This window comes from Echinococcus granulosus, assembly GCF_000524195.1.
Source record: "Echinococcus granulosus chromosome Unknown EG_S00043, whole genome shotgun sequence".
Classification (NCBI taxonomy): domain Eukaryota; kingdom Metazoa; phylum Platyhelminthes; class Cestoda; order Cyclophyllidea; family Taeniidae; genus Echinococcus; species Echinococcus granulosus.
The window spans coordinates 47,762-69,920 of record NW_020170423.1 but is presented as its reverse complement, the minus strand read 5'-3'; the positions used below and the strand labels follow the sequence as shown (position 1 = coordinate 69,920).

The window sequence follows — 22,159 nt, the reverse complement described above, 5'->3', positions numbered from 1 at the left end:
GCGAATGGGGCTCCTGGGTTTCACGTCTTGACTTTCAGCGGCGTGGTTCCAGTAGAAGCAATTGGACTTATCGCCTGGTGGGCATATCAAAACATTGCCTTCACAGAGTGGTACATCATTCATGCTGAGTCCCTGGCGATCACCTTCCTTGAGGTAAGTATCCATACTCCTTTCCTATTTGCTAAATGGTACCGAAAATATCGAGTATAGAGTTCACTTTCCTCTTTTCCCCCCCATTTTAGTGGGCTATCTTGGCGTTTCTAGTTGGTACAGTCAATCTCATGGTCACCATCTTCAAAGTGCCAGTTCTAAAAGCCTCCGCCAGCGTGGGCTACGACCCCTACCATCCAGAGACTATTCCTTTACCTACACAATGCCACAGTACGGTGGAGGTGCCCATATATTCACATGACCGCCTCTGTGATGACTCCGAATGTGGAAAATCACAACCTTAGTATCAGTCGCTTCATGCGCTTCCCTCTTTTAAATAGTAAAGCAGTTTGCTCAAGCAAAACACTTAGATACATTTATTTGTAGTGAAGACTCATCCACTTGCTACTGTGGGTCTGGAAGCATGCTATGCTAGGTTATCACCCAAGACCCTTTTTTTTCTAACCCTTTGAACGGTGAAATATGCACATTCTGATTTAATGTAGGAGATTTTGTTTGCTAGATAAATATCAACGTCATTAGATGGTTTTACCGGCAAATCTTTTTAATATACGGAAGCTGAAGTTGGTTTGAAACACTTGCTGACGGAACTTTAGAGGCAATTTGACCTCCGCAGACTTGTCGTTCCCACCATATCTCCTTTCCTCACAAGTAGATATGTCACATATCTGCAATTTGTGAGTTTAGGCCAGAAATTTTGGAGTGTGATATAAATGCTACGTTGGTGGGGAACGCGTCGATCATGATGTGGACCTATTTCCTGATCTTGATCTATTGTAGCGCCCCATGACTTGCCCGAAGGCGAAAGAAGGCACAATACTGTCCACTCGTCTGGCTTAGAGGCCATGCCACGGCGTGGAGATACTACCCAAAGTCTCGTCAACATCTACAAATACAGCAATTTAAAGTAAACAAACTGATTTCAAAATCCATAGGCTCGTGTTTTGCAATCACAGGTATATACTACTTAATTCAGTAGCGTGTGCAGAGGATAATTCCCCGACAAAATATCCGTCAACTTCAAATTCCAACAGCCAGGGGCATGTATTCTGCCAAAGGTCAAGATCAAATCAATCTGGCCCAATAGGAATCCGACTAGTTATTTTATCCCTTTGTAGCCTTCAGAGGCTATGGAGGGAAAGTAAAATTTGAAAGAGCGAATCTAAGGAATCGCTTTGAAGGATTTGCATCTACAAGTGTTAAAGGTGGTTGATTTAGAACTCCCACGCACTCTCGAAGTCGAAAGACCTTGTAGTAGTACAGCAGAAAATGTTTTGTTGACGCATAGAAGATCGAAGTCTACTTGTCTGGTGCGGAGGGCATGTCACCGAGCGGAAGGAAAATCTGCAGCGATTTATGTGCCTGCGTAATCAAACGCGATGCCAAACAAGCAATTAAAGCATGACATAGTTTCCCTATTCTTCGGAGTGTCATGCCCTGCGCCGCTCTAAGGAGAATCGCTCACGAACCAACCCCGTCAGTCATCGAAGTTGCGTACTGCTTAGAAAATATTCGATCACAACGTCACCAACTCCTCTTGGCGATTCCACAGGATCTGATATTTCGTCCCAATCGGGACCTGTATTGAGGGAAGAGGGGATGTGCTGGCCATCTCACGTGTCCATCGCTATTCGTAAGAAAATTGACCTAAAAACAAATTTATGTAACAAAGGTCGGGATCTAGCATAGCTCCATGCGGATAAGGCTTAACGTCTGTTCCCCCTTATAACTTTGTTCTCATTCGAGTGCTGCCCAGCCATTTATCTATTGAGATTCCAACTAGCTGGCAGATAGTTGGAGGAGGTATCGCGTAGACAGCCCTGTACTGAACTTTTCCAGATTATTTACGGTCAGTGTCTATTCAGTTGTTAGTAGTTTTCCACAGAACACGGACTGGGGCGGCTGCCAAAGGTAGGCGTCGCTTTGAATGAGTCCGCAGCATATGCGCTTCTTCTGTCACGTCAAGTTTTACCACTCAGTGATGGAAATCAGGGTAGTTGTCTTTTGGGACCGGGTTCGCTTTCCACTGTCCCTAATATGGCTTCTCACACCCTCCCTGAAGTCGTAAGAAGTCACAGTGGTGAGGCGGAAGATATAGTGCTGCCATGCAGAAGGACGAAAGTACAATTTATGGAGAGTTAAATGTCCACGTAGCCAAACGTAGAGTTAAATAAACCATCGAAGCTTCACAGGCAAACTGTCGAAATTCTCCTTTGTTTTCATCGCCACAAAAAACATGATATTTTTGTACAAATGCATTAAAGGGCGCAGATTTAAGGATACATTTTAGTTAAAAATAAGTAATTGAGGATAACAGTGCTAATAACGAAAAGCGCAGCTACAAACAATTATAAATTGGCATTTACGATTGTGGTCCTGGATTCCTTCGATCCCCTAACCAGAGATAAGAATGGCGACACAGATGTCCCTACTTGCCAATGAATACAAGCAAGCAAGGCGATACGGAATGTGGTTACAGGACGACACGATGGTCACTCTAGAGCGTAGGTGGCTGTCAAAATCTCCAACCGGTGTCTATTTCACCTATTGATTGCACTTGATAGACCTTGGCCCGAAAGAGCATTGGCTCACTGTAGGTGACATTAGCCAATCAGGAGGGAGGTAGCAAGTGAACAACCTTCAAGGGCGTTCAGGCGATAGACGTGGGAGAAAGAAGCTCCAAAAACTCCAAATGATAACAATTTTTGGAATCGTAGACATATTTTTTAGTAAAACACATCAGTGGATCCTCAGTGAGACGTTGAGATCATTAGAGCTAGTATTTTCCTGGCTTGGGATACGGTACCATTCAAACTATGGAGTGACCTTGTAGCTTCATGGAACGTATAAGCTTAATTATGGGAACATTAAAATGACAGCCGGTGGATCAAAATTCTACTACTTTGTTATGATGATCAGAAGCAAGGAAAATATAGCTTTTGGGGAAGACTAACATCGCACACCTTCCCCATATGCTTTCTTCAGCCTTCCACCCGTGGTCATTCTCTTGGCTTGATTAATGCAAGATCCGGAGAATCAATCAAGTAGGTCACCTGTTTTACAATCATCGTGATACCATAAAACAAGTCGTAGACACGATCATAAATCTTGAACCTTGCCGACTCCTGTCTCGGTGAATTTATCGCCTGGTGCACATGACAAGGCACACGTGATACAAGGTAGGGGGAAAAATTTTCACATTTACTTCATTTTTCTTGGGGTAAATTGCATTTGATACAGGCTACACTGCTCGCCTGCTTAGACATTAACACCCAGCTGGTGGTACGATGCTATGATTGAAACGTGAAGGAGATTCGTTTGAACGTTCCGGAAGTCATCTCTCTCTCTCTCTCTCTCTCTCTCTCTCTCTCTCTCTCTCTCTCTCTCTCTCTCTCTCTCTCTCTCTCTCTCGTTCTTTGCCAAAAACGGAACATTTTCTAGAGCTGATTGTAGGTTTCGATAAGTAATGAAGTAAGGCGCATTAAACTGCCTTTAGTGGGGCAAGTTTTCTTTGTTTCATGCCTTGAATATGGGCGCCTTTAGTCTAAGATAAGAGCGAATAGAAGATTTCCGGAGAGTAGGTGGTTTTGTAAGGATTGCCACTCAATTTCGGATTCCAAGTTATGACTCCAGATTTTGTAGACTGCATAATCTTTCCATCTCTATAGTTAAACAGCTTCAAGGTTTGCGCTTACACGTCTCAGGGATCGCTTTTGTTACCAGCGTAACCACAGCCCGGATGTTTAATCGTTCCAGTACCTATGTACTTAAAAATACCAGTTTCTTTAAAAGTTCTAGTCTCTGCCCTTTGTTTTATCGCAGAGCTCATTAATCGATGTGTTTGCGCTATTATTTAGCTGATAAAGAACACGCGTCACGTATTTGTGACGCAAGCAGCAATTGTTGTAGAAAAACCCACTGCCTACCTTTAGCTGAATTCTTATCTTCTCACCTATCATTCTTTTTTATGTTGCCTGCTTTCGCCGTGAGTATGTAATGGAACTTTTCCCTCTGCTAAACAAAGTACGCTTGCAGTTGAGTAGGATCATTGTCACTTTAAGATAAAGACGATTACACAGTCGTCATGAAAGCCTCCTCTCGTGCAACATGCGAATTACGGATTCTGCAGCATCTCAAGCCTTCTCTGAAGTCACACTAAGTTGTACCGTCTGGATCCCATTCAGGTACTGTGTCGAGAGGGAGATGTCACTCATTTGCATAATTTCGTAAGTTTTTGTATAGATGGCAGTTTCACATTGTTTATTTGCAATATCAATTCATTTTCCAATTGTCTTCTTGTAGGACACGAGATTGGGGTAACCATCTGAAATGGACGTTGCCTTGATAACTCTTCCATTGTGCATCTCCACCGATCCAAGCATTCACAGTAGATGTCATCCTTCTGTGAGAGAGGCTATCAGCATGGCCAGAACACTATGCCGGCAAGACAAAGGCACAAATCACAAGGACTGAAGAGTCTGTGTATTTAATATCATCTTCCAGTACAAAGAGATCCTTTAGAGACTGATACCTAGGACGTGGTCTAAGAAAGGGCCCCATTTCATTGACCATTTGAAATGTCCAATCAATTCTCGTATCACGGACGTTTTCTACCTCTTATTAATTACCGAAAGTTCCGAAGTCATTCATAATTAAGTTGAAAGACAATTTACTACCGTAAAAAGCATCTACTCCTTGTAACAGCGACAAATTGGGCTATTTAATGGGAGAGAAGTCGAACTTTTTATGTAGTCAGATGGGGGAAAATGTGATATATTTTTGAGTCCATTTCCTCATTATTTAATTAAAAGATTTTGGTATTCTTAAAGTGACTTGGTCCACGCTACTTATAGTTGGCAATTGCCATTTCAGTAGTATGTGTAGTTAAATCGGGCCACTTTGTGAATTAATGTATGTTAATTTTGTACTAGTCTTGGTTAGCGATTGCATATTTTTGAGGGTCCGTTTTTGTAATTTGCGGTACCATTAACCCGCTTTTTTCTCTAAAAATTTTCCATTATTTACCACAGCATGAGTCAACGATGCGACGAAATTCTGACTACATTTCCCATGTCAAATATGCTAAGATGCAAAGCGTTTAACCCTTTTGGGGGGATACACACATCCTAACTAAAGTCAAACATGCGAGTGTTGAATTGCTGTACCTGATTCCGCTCTGTAGTCATAAAAGGGCGTGATGTCCGGTGGAACAGAGGCGGCAGTTAAGTTAACAGAGGTAATTTCACATCAAAATATTGAGGAGTAGAGAATTTACGAAGATGGAAGTTAAAAATAAGAAAGTGGGATCTCATTGCATGGCTTTCCTACCTGATTCTAGCACCAACAATCACCAAGTGGTTGGGGTTCTTGATAAAACAGAAATGGAGGTCGCACGGAGACAATCTATGGAGGTAAGAAGAAAATTGTCCCCAACGTCCGTAATGCAGCTCGTCAATTTTGAGATCCCCAGAGTCATATTCCTTAAGGAGGTTCATTGAATTTACACAGTTCAGGGCGGGTTTGCGTTTTGTAGCGACGGGTTTTTAACTAGTAGTCAGTATTCGGAGAGAAATTTGTCTGAAAACAATCTTTTGTTAAACTACATACTACAGAACTCGCATTCAGTACCTATTCATCATTGCCACTTCTCACTCTGATGTGTGCAGGAGGCACCTTTTTTCACTCTATTCACACATCCTCATTACAATGATGTAGACAGCTCAACGACGCACTTTTTAAATCGTGATAGTCTGCTCACTCTTCATTATCACTGAATGAGAAGTTGAACCTCCTGCTGTTACTTGTCGCATGGTTAACCGCACACGGTAGACGCCTTCCTTCTATGGCGTGTTTCTTCATCAAAATCAGAATTTCTGTTTATTTGGACCAGTCTCGCTTTTCACATTCGCCATCGTGGTGCCGCAGCTCTCCCTGATTACCTTATTGAATGTGTGAGTCTGTTTTGGGGCGCACGGAAGCGGACCGGAGGCTTGGGTAGCTGCTACACAAACTCACGTGCTCATTGGCTGCATCCTCAGCCAAGGTAGCCAATTAGAGTGCTCGGGATGAGCGAGATTGATTGGTTCATTAATTACATCCCGATCTATGCCTGACCATGGATCTCAGTGCCGTGCAGACCAGCTATAGCTACTAGTCAATGATTTATCAAGTCTGATATGTCCGACAACTAGGGTACTACTTGCTTTGGCACCCTCAACTCCTCTTTGCTTTACGGAGGATATGGCTGCCTGGGTGGGACCACATTCAAATTTTGCAAAAGGGTTAGCGAACCGTTAAAATAGCCGACACATCCTCAACGTCATGAATGATATTTTCGAGAGCTAAAGAGCCGGCAAGGTATAGAACTTAGTATAGGTTTGGCTTCTCATTTACTTGTTTCAACTTGTCTTGCACCTCTTAGTAATGCTAGGCAACAGTGAGTGGAATATAATCCACGGAAGGTAGATGTGATCAGATGGGAGGTTAAACCATTGTTTCATTGTTATTGTGTCATTCCGTGATGATGAGTACAGCGGTATTCATCTTTTCTGTACAGAAAGATGCAAACTGCTCACCTATAGTTGTGTTGTATCCAGCCCTCCTGCAAAAGGTTTGTTCCTTTTGCACTTCCTTAACAGGTTATGTGGTAATTAGACGTTCCGCGTGTTAACCGAATACCTTTGGGAGTCACTGCGGCTGAGATTGTTACCAAACGAACGTAGGTCTGCCACGGAAATGTCTGTAGCAGTCAAGTATCTTGTTAAGCCTCCAATCGCCGTGATGTGCTTGCGCTTTCCTCGGCATCGCACATTGCTCCAAAAACGTATCATCACTATCGTCTTCCCTGTTGAGGAACAGTAACCAGACTATCCCACGGTGGGTACAAATCTACCAATTACCACTCAAAAAGGACCGCGAAGTAGCCTCCGCATCTTCACAACTTTGAGGAATGTGGAGCACAAGGTCAAGGACGCGAACGAAAGCACTCAAGTCGTTGCAGCAATATTATTAAGAATAAAGTTGATGAATGAATTGTGTAGAGCTCATTTTCTTGGCTAAGGACTTATATTTACTTTGGTTTGGAGGTAATGCGGAAAGACGAACCACTGATCCACTACATTTGACATGGAGAAGTGAGATAAATCCCGTCCTGCGGAGCACCTCAGTGCTAAATTAGACTTTCCATCATTCAGCTGTCCACCCCATCCCTCCGCTGTTGAATGCTCCTTCTTTGGGTGTTCATACTACCCCCAGTGGCCATGCTGACTACGTAGATGAATAGCTTAGCTGTCACCGCGTACATTTGACAACTGCGCGGCATCGACGGCAGCCGCAAGTTACACTTCCCTGTCTCTCAGCCCTTTTGTATAATGGTTCACCGATTTGGCCTACCGCGTTTCCAGAGAATACTTGAGGCTTTTGAGGCATACACTTCATCCATACGACTGTGCTGCAGACTTGAATAGCTCACACTTTTTCTAGACTTGCGCATGCAAACATGGCTTCTACACAGTAGAACAAAGAGACCGCCTCCCCCAACCCTTTTCTCACATCCGCCGCATCAGCCACGGAAAACAAGTTTGAATGACAAATCACCGACGTGAGAGACGAAATGGTGTGTGAGAGTGTTCCACATCCAGATGAGTGCAAGATAGCAGCCTACTAGTACCAACGAGTGAAAAAAATGGAGTTGTCAAGGCTGACGACTTCTTCTGGGAAAGAGTGAGATCACACTGAAGAGTCTCTTCCAGCTATTACACACCAAAGGAGCAGTCAAAGTCCGCCAAATCCATAAAGCGTTGGTTCCCCTGGCTAATCCTGCCTCCTCTGCTGCGGTAAACCGACATGACAAGTTAACACCAATTTTCAAGGTGCATTCATCAAATTAATTCATCTGACCAGATAATTATGAACAGTGGTATTCACGGCGAGGTAGAAAAAATCCACCTCTTCGTGAGACAGAAAAAAGGATGGCGAAATTGAAGTTGTGATATTTCATCCATCTGGTGTGGCGGATCTGCTTGCTAATCTACTGTTTCACTTTGCCTACTTACCACCATATGAGAAGGTAATTCTGCCAGCTACACTCACTCGACTTCAAGTTGTGTGTAAATGTTTGCTCTTTGAAAAAGAAATTGCCCATCACGACTTGTTAATTTCATACTTACTCACATTTTACACGTTCTTGCGAAACTCCGAACTTACTACTTACAAGTTGGTCTAACATAGATATCATGGCGGGTATGCATTACTTATTTCGTGAAGAAGGCATTTTGGGGCTCCAGGTGGTAGCATTATAACAATTGCTTTTTGTATCTTACGTGGCAAGAAAGTGTCAAATTACTTGGAGGAGGAACAACATCCTGCTGGCACAGTGCCAAAAATTTGGTTCCACAGAAGAGTCCTTCATTTCCAAATCCGATGGTTGCTCTTTTTAAAATAGGTAAAAAATACCGCATTACTGAGGTTACTAAATATCGTACCCAATTAGGGATGCAGGTTTTCAAACCTTAGCAATGACTAGCTAACAGCTAAAGCCTCGTGTTCTCCACGATTCCCTCCGACCAATCAGAGTAGGAGAATTTGGATACCGCGCCAACGACTCTCGAATCAAATCTGTAGGGTTAGTTGAATCAATTTTTAAGTTCTTTCTGCACTACATCTACATCTACATTACTTTTTCAGCGATGGCTAAGGCGAGCAACTCCTCGGAAAGGACATCCACTCCTGTAAGTATAACTTGATCGCAGCTACTGTCAGTGAACACGGGGTAACAGGAAGGAGCTTACTACTAAGGTAGCACTGCTTTTATTCTTGACACGTGGAAAATAAATCCTCATATCGGTTAATTAACCTTGGTAACTCTATCTTGTCGTCGTCTTAAACTCCAGTTTTGTTGTTGACAGAGAATAATGGCTCATTTTAAATTCGCTGACGTTTTAAATGACCACCGATTAAAACAAATGTAATTATCATATCAAATTAAGGCTACTGAAAGTGACAGCTCAATCGATTGGCTTGAGTCTGATGAAGACGAGGAAAAAAAGTTCTCCTATTCCTTCGGTCTCATCGCCTCCTGCTTGGGTTGTGTCCTCGGCACGGGAAACATTTGGCGATTCCCTCGAATTGTTGCCACAGCCAGTTCTGACAAGGGCAAGTCTTCAAGAATTATTTTAAAATTTTATTGAATAAAACATATGTTTCTCATAATTTGGATAACCGTAGAGACGTCATTATTAATTTATTCATTCATCCCGTACCCTTCCCGTATCCATTCATTAATTCATCCACCCGTCCATCCATCTATCGTTCAATTCCTCAATGCTATTATAAAAGTTAAAACACAGCGCAACTTCTTCTTCTAGACGAAGGGCGTCAGCTTAACCATAGAGCCAGATGCTTGAGTTAGTTTGCGGTAGACTTTTATTTTGGACAGGCGTGATGTTTCATTCAAAGTTATTGTCCGTTTTTCCTCTTCATATAAACAAAACTGTTATTTTGCCTACTGTAACTCCTTTGCATCTACAATCGCACGGAATTCCAGGCCAAACTAAATGATAATTTAAATGGGATGGTGTTTTCCCCTAAAGCCCTCTCTCATCAATAAACAGACCTTCCTATTGGACAAATTTCTGGTGTGGAGGTTAAAGAACTAAAAATAAAATTTGGGAAAAACACTTGTTTATTCTCCTAAAATTGTAGGAAGTCTCTGCTTCATCTTGGCGTGGCTCTTCTTCCTCTTCGCCTGGTCCGTCCCACTGATCATCACTGAGTACACGATTGGTCGATTCACCCGAAGCTCTCCAGTAATTGCCTTTCAAAAATTTCTTGGATCAAAGTGTCTGTGGATCGGTGGTTGGGTTACAGCTATTTCCTTTTTAATCAGGTACAAACAAGAGTGAAATTGAGAGAATAATCGTAAGGAGTTGTAAATACTACTTAGAAGTAATAAGTCAACATGGAGGCAAGCCATCGTGAAATATGAGTAAAGGATAATGGATAAACATTAATGCGCTAGGCCTGACTATTTCAGTGCCTACTTCTCAGTTGTGGTTGGATGGTGTTTCTACTACTTTTACGTCGCTTGTGCATGGCGAGAACTGCCCTCCACAGAACCGGAGAGCAAACAAATCTTCGAGGATTTCATTGTGAGTACGCTTTCTTGCAATCCGTAGAACAACTCAGCTAGGCGTAGCATCCACATCAACGGATTACACCACTCTTTAGGGTACCTACTGGCCACTTGGACTGCATACCCTCGATTTACTCATCTGTGGAATTGCCGTCTTTAAGGGTGTGAAGGGAATCGAATTAGCCAACAGCTTCATGGTTCCGATTCAACTCATCATCGTCACCTCCACTTTCTACTGGTCCTTGTTTCGCGAGTATGCCGATGTGGGCATAAAATTTATGTTCACACCTGATTGGTGTAAGTCGTTGGGGCTGTCGTAGTGACCACCAAGGTTTACTTGGACGAGGAAACATTCTATTCTCCCCTTTTCAGCTATGTTCGCCAACCCACAGGTCTATGTCGAGGCAGCGTGTCAGAACGCGTTTGACACAGCGGCTGGAATGGGTCTGTTCTCAGCCTACGCTGCCTACTTTACACGCAAAACTGGGGCTGTGCGATTTGGCACCCTCCTTCCAGTGGTGAACAATCTCGTTAGGTGGGTTGTTTGCCTCTATCGGATAGGCAGATCTCATCCTCTTCACCACTCACTCGGCTCATTTCCCACTTTTAGCCTGGTCTGTGGCTTGATGATCTTTTCCACAGTCTTCTCCACGCTCATTCAAACACAGCCCACTCTGACAATTCCCCAGATTGTCACAATCATGAAGGAGAGTGGTCCAGGTAGTACAGGTCTTACATTCACTTGGTAAGCACTCCACTCTTTTTTCAACATTGGGTGGGTCGAGGGAGAGAGTCGGTGAACACACATGGTTAGCGCCACTTCCAGTGATGCAGGCACCTCACATCACCGAGTAGAGAGCATAGACCACTCGGAAGAAACACAGAGAACGCCATGGTCAGGTGATTGATGGCTACGGCACCCACAGACCCACATACACATACAAACACACGCACACACAGAGCCCTTCATTCATGCCTTTTAAGTGGTTAAACTTGAATGTATTTCTCTCTCTCTCCGCCATCCATCCCCCGCCCGTTGAATAGAGGACTGCTGTCACCCCTCGCCTGTTGACAGGGCAACTTCGCGCGCGTGCGTGGTGGTAGGGCATCTGCGTATGTACCACTATTTGACACTTCGTTCTGTCCACACTTCTGTGCCTTAACTGCGCCTAACCAAACCCATCGTAGCTCGACCATGCCCTCCTCTCAAGTATTCACTACTGACCATTAGCTCCAAATACTCGGAAATGAGGGCATTACTCACCCAAAAGATTATACCTTTAAGTAGTCTGACCTCGCGTCAAGTTTCCTTTGTTAAGATAAATACTTCCACAATACACCTAGCAGGACAAACCCAAACTACATTTCTTTTCCGTTAAAATAGACCTAATCGTTAACAACCGGCTGTTGTGAGTTAAAAACTTCCACACGCACTAATTTTTAGGATTCCAGTGCTCATGTCAAAACTGGGGATTGCGGGTCGTGTTCTTTGTGGCCTCTTTTTCCTCTGTCTCTCCTTCGCTGGAGTGACCTCCATGATTGGCTACATTGAGCTTACTGCTCGCACCATCCAAGATTTTGGGGGTAGGACCCTTTATTGCTATTACAATTCCTGCTTTTGTGAAAATGGGTCTGCCATCCTGACCGATATTCCTCCTGATTTTAGTGAAACGCCTTTATGCTACGACAGCTGCACTCATAGTTAGCTTCCTTGTTGGGGTCCCCTCGGCTCTTAGCATTGGCGTTTTGCAGAATCAGGTGAGTTTTTGGTAAACCGTCTTCCCCATCTGTCCCTACATCACTTTAAGGCATTAATGCTCTCCCCATGCAGGACTTTGTTTGGGGATTTGCGCTTATGATATCGGGCATCTGCTACTGTGCTCTCGTTATTCACTACAATCCCGTCAAATACCGACGGGTGATTATTAACGACTTCGGTCTCAAGGACTGGAAGCTGCCGTTCATTTGGATTATCCTCATTGCGTAAGTTCTTGTCTTACGTGTCTTTCTGGAACAGATTGCAGTTTCTAACTTGACAAGCTATGAAATAATTAGCGGGAATTTTCTGCGCTTTCCAGAGGCATCGTGCCCTTTGAAGCGGTTGGTCTAATTTGCTGGTGGGCCTATCAAAACATCGCCCTTGCTGAGGACTGGTACTTAATCAAGGTTCAATCACTCATGACAACAATTCTTGAGGCAAGTGCTCAAATTAACTCCTTAATCCCGTTTAAAAGCATAAAACTTAGAGGTCAGCGCTATAGCCAGTATTTAAGTAGCATTATCAGTAGTAATTGCTTGGTTGTTGTTCAAGGCCAAATTTAGGAGGGCAACTCTCTGCATAAAGTAAATCTCTTTAAAAATTTCATTTATATATGTTTAAATAAAAAGATTCAAGAGTTATGACTCCCGCCTCACCACCAAAATGTAGAATAAACCGTTCACCAAATAAAAGGCGTTTAGAAGCCATAAAGTAAATCAACAGTCTAAAGTTACCCCAGTGCTACCACTTCCTTTGCAATACATGAGTGCTCCGGGACTGCTATTTTTTTAAAACAATGCACACGCCTTTGCAGACGTCACAAGAGGTGCTTTAACATGCCAGTTGAAGAGCCGCTGATTGGTGATGCGGTCTTGTCACATGAAGGTCATTTTATCACCTAGACATGATGGAGCATTTAGCGGCTGTTTAATTCTCTTTAGTGGCTCATTCTGTTTGTTCTCCTCGGTGGACTGAATATCGTTGTGTATTGTTGCAAATGGAATCTGCTGAAGGACTCCTCTTGCAAGGGTTCCGATCCTTACCATCTGGAGGAAATCTACCCACAAAGTGGCTCGTTGAAAAGTCCTCCTTTCGTACACGTAGAAGATGGAGATGAAGGTTCTTATGAAAAGAATGAAGCATTCTAAAAGAGAGGAGAAAAGGAGGAATGAAAGCTCCAAGAAGTAAACTCAGACACAACTCCCCATTATTTGTAACCCGTATTTTAGAGATCATAAAAACTTGCTCATCGGCATGTTGGAAATGCACAGGTTCAACAACATTTGAGCACTTCGTCTTGCCATAATTATTCACTTATGAGTTTTGACCACAAGAGATTAATAAAATGCTTTGATCAGGAATGACCCTTATTCTACTTCTGGAAAAACCATGCGGTTTAAAGATAGTCTTTGAAACACCCTTCCTGAGAATCTAGAACCGGATTCCTTTTCAACGAGAGGTACAAGCTGGAAGAGGAAGGCTTTAGCCCCATCACCTTCTCCTATTTCCAAGTCACACCTCTCACCAATTTACTATCGAAATGCCATGCGACTATGTGATGGTCTAATGCCAACCCCAAGCTGTGATGATACTCACCCAGGATGACAATGGAGATGAGGCAGTATCGCCATAACTCACTCTCTCCCTCCTCTTGACGAAGCTGTGCTATATGCGGCAATAGGTGCGTCGCTGTGTTATCGTGCATGGCCAAGAGGAAGAGAACTTTCTTCCCACCGGTAGCCTAGTTCCGCCTTTTTCCTCAGAAGGTAGTTTTCTCGCGTACCTCTTAGAGGTATTGTGCTGTGCCAAGTGAATGAATCTAAAATATAATTGTTGTGAGGCCGTCATGCAAGTAAAGAAGTCCTAAAGAATAATCAGGCACACACAGATAAAGCAATTAGCACCCTACAAGAGGCTACATGATTTAACACGCTAATGAAGCACGTGTTTAGGTATTAAATGCCAAAGGGTAGTGAAAGAGCTCCAAGTTAGAGTAAGTCCCCTGCCACTCGGAATAGTCTCCTTCCATAAAACACGAATTCCATAACTGTAAATACAAGCTGTTTGTAGAGGGATTAAAAAGATCGTTACGGAGACGGTCTCAAACCCGAACTGTGACGGTAAAAGCGGCTCACACCGTTAAGTTGATGAATACGGGAGGGACCATGGCGTGACACGCCCCATCGTCGGCATCCTGACAGGTTGTCTCAAAGTAGATTCGACAGTGTGCTCAAGCCTCCTCGGTAAACCTTATTCATAACGGAGTTGCCACATTAGTCGGATACGGTGGTAAAGCTAGCTTTCATGTCAGTGTATTATCGAGACATCGAACAGTAGGAAGTTGGGTTTGGATGTTCTTTACTCCTCTTAGAACAGCAACTTCAGTGAGGAGCATTTCTATCGTGAGCAGATCAAGCTGTTAAGCTATGCCTTAAAAAGTGAAATAAAGGCGAAAAGGTAATGCGACTTCCTTTGGGCTCTGTGAAAGGCAACCCCGACCACACGTAAATGACGTAGAAGTAGAAGAAACATGAAGCAGCGTTTGAGTAAAATAGCTCATGTGCACCGAAACGATGGCAACCCAGCCGCCGATCCATGAAAACCCTACCCAAGCGTTTGCTAGGAGTCAAAAGTAAACTCTGGAAAATCTGTTCTACTTTCACCCATCTCAAGCCTGATCGGTGAGGGAGTTAAGTAGCATTGCTTGACCAAATAGGTTCAAACTACAAATTGGCAGAACGCACGGTTGATGGGACTGTGAAGGCAGTTGCTCCAAAACTTGCCGTTCTTTGTGTCCATTGCTCGAAACCCAACTTTAATTTAAGTGCCACAGGACAATCATAAACATACCTACAAATGGCTTAGTTCAATAGAAATGCTTGACTTATGGAATCACTTGATTTTAAGATTCATTGATTACTGACCATTTAACCTCACCTACGAAGCCAAGCAAGGGTGGTAAAACGATGTGATAGTAGCTTGTGCTCCATTTACGTGCAGCCGTCTCGGCCTTGTTTTAGGTGTCTACTCCCCTCCCAGTCTAAATTGGGACAGGCTACGCCACTCCGCTACTTAATTCCCTTATAAGTAGTTTCAACAGTCCTCTTTTAAAAAATTATAAGGTGCAACACATCGAATAGGCTCTGAAGACAATGTTACACTCGATCATATTAAAAAGAGCCTTTTAGTAATGTAATAAAGACCCAAGAGGCTACAGGTCTACGTGGGTGGACAATGTCATCAAGAAAGTTACCGAACCTTAAGAGAATGACGAGTCTGCATAGTTAAATACGCCAATAGGAAACCGTCGTTCGAATCCGCAGCTCTCTTCTCCTTCCAATTTTTTAAAAGTCTTTTAAAGGGCTATTCTGCATTCTCCTTCATTAATCTTCGACCGGAATTGGTAGCATGAGGTGGGACCTGGTTGCAGTTTCCGGGCGTCAGAAGGAAGTTCATTGAGGGAAATGTGTTAATTGTCTCTACAACCAATGCTTGTTTGGAAGGCAAGTGAGCAGGTAAGATATCATGAGGGTTCAATTAACCTTGTTCAAAGGAATAACCACAATAGGTCTGTGAGAGCAGTTCCCATTTCGAGCAGATAAGTAGTTTGAGATTAGCACCATAAGCGCATGTAAGATTTCTGTGGCCCACCTTTAACCAAAGTAAGTAGGAAGGACTTAGTCCTACTTTATGATGTGTTTGGTATGGGATGGTTGGGATCATTATAATGCAAGGTGTGCGTATTTTGTGTGTATGTCTTCTAACATGCTCTCCACTCTTCCCGATCCCTACTCTCGCCTGACGTCATGTTCAGAGTCGACCCGGGAAGCTAAAACGCAATCAAATGACCAAGTTCCAGTCTGACCTAATTATTTAAGCATTTGCAAATCCTTTTTTACTTTTTAGCACATGTTGTATTTTATGCCATATGCCAGTCGTTGCTGTCACTACAACATTCCAAACGACTGTTTCCTCCTAATGTCCGGAATTTAGTGTCCTCCCAGGTAGGATGTCATCCTCTCACACTGGCATACTACGTTATGTATTCAGTGACGATAATGACGCCATAGAAGTTCCTCATTACAAAGATATTCTTATACATCATCCGAACTTCCCCTATTCACACCAAATTATGATAAGCTAAGTTAAATATGTAAGTGTTGTAGAAGCATCCAGGCATCCAATCCCTTTACAGAGACGCTAAGAGGTGCTAGTATAAAGAGAACTTAGTAATAAAAACACCGAAAGAACAATGGTACAATTAAGTGCATATTAAACCGGCAACAAATCACCACATACACTGAGGGAACGTTTTGTGCAATCTCTCTAAATATACCGAAATCAGCAATCGGTGTCAGTTGCAGCAATGCAGGAAAACCACACTAAAAAGGTGAAACATGTAGAGAATGTCGTCAACTTGGTAAATATGCGTTAGGACAACACGTTACATTTACATCATCCCTTGAAGACAAACAACCTTTAATTTAGAACTACAGGCTCCTTGCGCTTAAGAATTCTAATGATTAAATGGCATTTTGTAAGAGTCATCCATGTCCAAATAAATTCTGGTCTAATTTTTATTAATTTTTTTAACGAATCAATGGGTAATTACGACCCTGTCAATTTTACCAATGGGATGTCAGCCGCGACTTAAAATTGAGTAGTATCCCCTAGTATTTGCATTTTGGCGACCACGATACCTTCTGCATCTTGTCACATTGTTATTAACTAAGTCACATCGATTTCTTATAACAATGGCCCAAATAAACGGATTAGACTCTCGTGATTGTGAGGTGCTTCGATATAGCGAAGCCGACACGGACGACTCAAAGGTAAGCAAATTATGATCCTTTGGTTATGTTTCTGTGCAAATTGATCATTTTTTTAAGTCCATACGAATATAAAATTGTAGAACTCTTACAATTAGCCATTATACTCGCAAGTTTGTTTGCAAACTAAAAAAATTACAAAGAGAGTATAGCAGCGCCTAACTTGCGTCATGGGCTGAAATATTATTCAGACTTCCATCTTAAAGGTAGTGGATTCTTAACGGTAGGATCCCAGCCAGTATATTTTAAATAATGTTCTCCAAATCTTTAATATGATCAATTTCGCGCATCAAATATTTTAAATTGCTTCATCTTTTTATCTAATGTGAACTCGTTTTTTGATCTGCTCTTAAGGACTCTTTAAAAAGCTCTAGCGACTTTCAAAGCTCTGTTCAACTTGACATGCGGACGAGTTTCACTTATTCACTCGGACTCATTTTTTCTTGTCTTGGTTGCGTATTGGGAACCGGAAATATATGGCGATTTCCTCGAATAATTGCAGTGGCCAGTTCCGATAAAGGTCTGTCATGAAATCAAAATTTTTACCTTCCTCTTCAAATTCATGAATTAGCTTTTATGATTGTCGTTCATTAAACACTATAATTTGGACACTTGTTATTATCGGGGTTCTTTCCCATAAATACCTACACGTACGTACTGCACTACTGAGTTCTATTTACAGTCATCCATGTTAAAACAACTAATTTAAAAGTTTGTAATTTCAGGCTGTCTAACGTTTATCCTGGTATGGATCGTATTCCTATTCACCTGGTCCATTCCGCTGATTATAACGGAGTACACACTTGGTCGTTTTACTCGCGGCTCTCCTGTTGTGGCATTCTATAAATTCCTCGGAAAAAATTTTTTCTGGGTTGGATCGTGGGTTACGGCGATTGCATTTTTGATAAGGTTGGCATTCTTATTTGTAAAGTAATGAAACGTAAACCACTTTTCTGTAGTGCCTACTTTTCCGTAGTTGTGGGATGGTGTTTCTACTACTTCTACGTGTCTTGTACGCGGGCTGAGCTCCCGCTCACCGAGCCAGAAAGTCGTGAAATATTTGACAATTTTACCGTGAGCAAGATGTCTTTAACATTTGTTTTTACCTCGTAAATCAACTACTTGTTTTACAGAGGACCTCCTGGCCTTTGGTCAACCATACACTCTGTCTCGTAATTTGCGGCATCACTGTCTTTAAGGGAGTCAAAGGAATCGAATTTGTCAACAGCTGTCTTGTACCGATTCAATTGGTAATTGTCATTATCGTGTTCTACTGGTCGCTTTCTCGAGAATATGCAAACGTTGGAATCAAGTTCATGTTTACCGCGGATTGGTGTAAGCATTACACATCTCCCTGATGGCCCATGTATCCTAATATTTCATGTCGCAGTCGTTCTTTTCCACTTTAGCAACTCTTCTTGATCCCAAAATTTACGTTGAGGCAGCTTGTCAAAATGCTTTTGACACGGCGGCTGGGATGGGTGTCTTTTCAGCCTACGCTGCCTACTTTAGCAGAAAAACTGGAGCTGTTCGTTATGGCATTCTGTTGCCGATTTTCAACAACCTTGTGAGGTATAATGCGTGCTTTTCTATGCTTCACCAACGAATAAGACGGATTCATTCAGCTGACTTTTATGAAATAATTTGACATGCGTTGGTCTCCTTGAATTCTTATTCTCTCGGTTCTTATCATCTCACTACCTATCTTTAAAGTCTTTGCTTTAAGGAATAAACATTTGGGGTCAGTGGAAAGGCAGAACCAAAAGTTGCGTGTTTTTTTTAGTTTGACTTGTGGACTGACCATATTTGCGACAGTGTTCTCCACACTGATTCAGACGTCACCGACCCTCACGATACCGCAAATTGTTTCCATAATGAAGGAGAGTGGTCCAGGAAGCACGGGTCTAACATTCACTTGGTAAGTGATGGTTTCATCAAGACCCAGTTTGCGGCTGTCCGGTTGATTTTGTGAAACTTCCTACTCGTGTTGTGAAAGTTGTTTGCTCCTGGCTAGGTTTCTCTTACGAATGGGTAGAATAACACCTCATCACCTAGATGAAACCCATCTTGTCTCCAGACGCGAAGACCCTAGCATTGGCCACCTCCTTTCATTTCTTGGCATTATTTTCCTTCCCTTACTGACTATCTGGCGAGTGAATATGCAATATAAATGCTAAGAAAAGGTAATAGCTATCACCTTGAGAAATGTAAATAAAGGACATAAGGAGAATCAAGATTGAGTTGGGTTAGCACACCCTTCCTTTCTTCCCTCCTTCCTTCCTACCCTAAGCTACAATATAATGCCCTCCTATGACTACGGTATGGGATCTTGCGCCGGATTTTCTTGTAAGAATAAGAAGATTATCATCCGAGTAATTGACCTGTCCTAACTGTTCCTCAAAAAATTAATGTTCATAGCCCCGATGTGTTTTAGGTATTATCAAGTAAGTAGATTTATAGCCATAATTAGCAAACTTTAGCCTCTACAGTCTACCTGCTCGCACGCAAAGCATCGTAGAGATGTGGAATGGGTAGTGAGTGAGTTGTTTTACTACTAAGCCATGGAATACATAATCAGAAAATCCATCTCTCTTCATAAATCAGTCAATATGTAAGTAGGTGAGTCAGTGGGCAAACGATTAAAAGGACAGCAAATTGATGGCCTGTGAAACTTATTATCATCTGTTAATGCACGCAGATGGAACCCATTTGTCTGGCAGCTTTTACCATTAGGCTTCTCTCCCAGCCAGTATGGGCTTAGATGGAGCGTTTTTATCAAAGTAGCATTAAATTTTATGAGAGGTAGCCCTTGACATATCAAACTTGAATACATTTAATTAAGAGAAAGTATTGGAAGAATAAAGGGTAACGCATCTATGTTCGAGTCTATTTGTTTATATCGTTCTCAAACGGTGCGTTCTACCTACACATCGTTTCCAAATGCTCCACAAAAAGCGAGGGGAAAAAACACTTTTTTGGCTTTTAAACCGAGTCAAACTTGGCTAGTGCGACCGAGAGGCTTGAATCACCTCCGCTTTGTTTCAATGACATTTTATGACGAGTTGCAAAAAAAGAGGTAAATAGGCGACGACAGGATCGAGACTGATACATGTCTCCACTTTACGACGGATTTGAGCAATCAAATGCCTTAAAGTTACAACACGTCACCTTGAGTAAAATTAAACAAATAAACTAAGATCGGCAACTTATCAAGTAGTAAAATGCATTGGATTACTCACCATCATATTTCATAAGAAAATTATTAACTTATTGAAATATTTTCAGCTGAGGTTGTTGAACTCCCTCATGCAATATAAATGAATTAAAAATTTCAAGTGGCTTAATATGCTATTTTACGGTATCAGTAATGGTTCTTATGTCTTCTCTTGATCAATCAGGATTCCTGTGCTTATGTCGAAACTGGGAATAATGGGGAGAATCCTCTGCGGAATGTTCTTTCTCTGTCTATCTTTTGCTGGCATCAGTTCGATGATCGCCTCCATTGAACTTACTGCGCGAACCATTCAAGATTTTGGTGGTAAGCAAAATTACATTTGCGAGGCAAGAGAAGCTTTTAATGAGTGTGGCACTTACTTATTCTTTTTAGTTAAGCGAATTTGGGCGACTGTGGCATCACTAATCCTATCGTTCATAGTGGGTGTTCCCTCTGCTGTCAGTGTTGATATTTTATCCAATCAAGTAAGCAGTCCATGGTCTTAAGGAAATGCATCTTGTTCTTGAGTCTGAGTACAACGCCGTAGTGATAAAGTTGGCGTAATGGGCACCCATTTCACATCCATCATTTATCCTCTTGACAAAAGAGCTTTTTGTTACATTAATTAATGGCATAATCCCAGCAAATGCGAGAAGACTCAATTTCTGCCTAGGACTTTGTCTGGGGTTTCGGACTTATAATCTCAGGGCTGTGCTACTGTGCATTAGTCGTTTGGTACAATCCCGTACGATATCTTCACGTCATCGTCAACGATTTCGCTATTAACGACTGGCGGCTTCCATTCGTTTGGATCTTTATAATTGCGTAAGGGGACGACCTCATCTTAGTCCAAATAATGCACTTTCGAGCGTGTATTGTTAGCATTAATAGCGTTTTCCTCATTATTTTATTTAAAATGCTTGTTAATTTCTAGAGGTATCGTTCCATTTGAAGGGCTCAGTCTTATTGCCTGGTGGGTATATCAAAATATTGCCTGCACAAAATGGTACCTGTTGAAGGCGGAGTCTTTAGCAGTCATCCTCCTCGAAGTAAGAGCTTTTGTTTCACTGACTACACAATCACAACCGCTCTTTAAATACGAGCTCGAATTCCGTTTTTCACTCGGTTAAGGCTCATAGATTAACGGAACATTGTAGTTACTTTTTCGACTCAACGTGTCCTTTGTTGTAAATCAGTAAATACGCATTTAGTTGCCGAGAAATATTTGCTTTTCAGCGTTAGAAAGCAAGGATTGATAAAATAATACAAGTTTTGTCCAATTCATGGTAGTTGTCTGTTTATGCATTGTCAAGTGAGTCCGCAAGCGAAATTTCAGAGGGAAACTGATGTTTACAGTCAGTTATTTTGTACTTTTACTTTCAATCTAAACCTTATTCTTTTAAAAAGGTAGTTACATATCAGGCATGGGCTTAAGTAAGAAAAATATGGCGTCACATATACGTGACGATGGTTGAAAATTTGTTAGCGTTTCCTCAGATCTACTTTTGTTGAAAATTGCCAACAGGCCAAAGCCTTCTGAAATTGCTGATTTTTAATTTTTTTAGTGGGGAGTTCTCACCTTCTTCCTGGGTCTGTTCAACCTTTTTATATGCATTTTCAAACTTTCGGTTCGGAACTCATCTTCCGACACAGGTTACGATCCGTATCATCCAGAGAATATTCCGCGATCTCAAGATTGCAAGGAGCCCTGAGAAATTGCATCGTCATTGAGAAAATTTGCTTGAAACGATATGCAATTTCCTGCTTTGTAAAATTAACGCCTTGCTACTCCTCTTTTTCACACATCTTTATTCGTAATTTTACTTAGTATTTGTGCACTTGACGCTCAGTATTACAGATTTTAATAAAAGGTGTGATCTCTAACCTTTTCAACATGCAAAAAGGACAAGAAACTTTGGCTTGCGAATTATGGCAAGTCGACTTATGTGCAGCAAATTTTATCATTCAAGTGTGCTTGAATATGTATTGGGTTAACTAGAAACAAAAAAGTCATGAGGGCACTTTATGGCCTTAGAATAGAAATATATAAATAA

At 42.0% G+C, this 22,159-nt stretch overlaps 3 protein-coding genes across 3 annotated transcripts in view; all 3 read left to right on the top strand. All coding sequences in view use genetic code 11, as the record gives it.

The window, feature by feature from the left end:
• EGR_05625 (sodium-dependent transporter) overlaps positions 1–1,082 on the top strand; it is a gene marked incomplete at both ends in the record, with an annotated part of 5,231 nt that extends 4,149 nt beyond the window's left edge. Inside the window, 3 exons of the mRNA XM_024494874.1 lie at positions 39–153; positions 243–381; positions 952–1,082. Coding sequence (XP_024350671.1) covers positions 39–153; positions 243–381; positions 952–1,082 — 385 coding nt within the window. The remainder of the gene's footprint in view (positions 1–38; positions 154–242; positions 382–951) is intronic.
• Positions 1,083–8,858: 7,776 nt separating this feature from the next.
• Positions 8,859–13,210, top strand: EGR_05624 (sodium-dependent transporter; the record flags this gene model as incomplete). The annotated part of the gene is made up of 12 exons (XM_024494873.1): positions 8,859–8,900; positions 9,159–9,312; positions 9,874–10,057; positions 10,205–10,319; positions 10,399–10,600; positions 10,676–10,838; positions 10,914–11,048; positions 11,748–11,887; positions 11,970–12,061; positions 12,135–12,286; positions 12,382–12,469; positions 13,004–13,210. 12 exons carry the CDS (start codon positions 8,859–8,861, stop codon positions 13,208–13,210), a joined length of 1,674 nt encoding a protein of 557 aa, XP_024350670.1.
• A 3,606-nt stretch (positions 13,211–16,816) lies between these two features.
• EGR_05623 (sodium-dependent transporter) lies at positions 16,817–21,817 on the top strand (the record flags this gene model as incomplete). The annotated part of the gene is made up of 11 exons (XM_024494872.1): positions 16,817–16,894; positions 17,246–17,411; positions 17,868–17,965; positions 18,025–18,226; positions 18,301–18,463; positions 18,675–18,809; positions 20,290–20,429; positions 20,499–20,590; positions 20,779–20,930; positions 21,040–21,154; positions 21,671–21,817. The coding sequence occupies 11 exons, from the start codon at positions 16,817–16,819 to the stop codon at positions 21,815–21,817; spliced, it is 1,488 nt and encodes a 495-aa protein (XP_024350669.1).
• Positions 21,818–22,159: the final 342 nt, after the last annotated feature.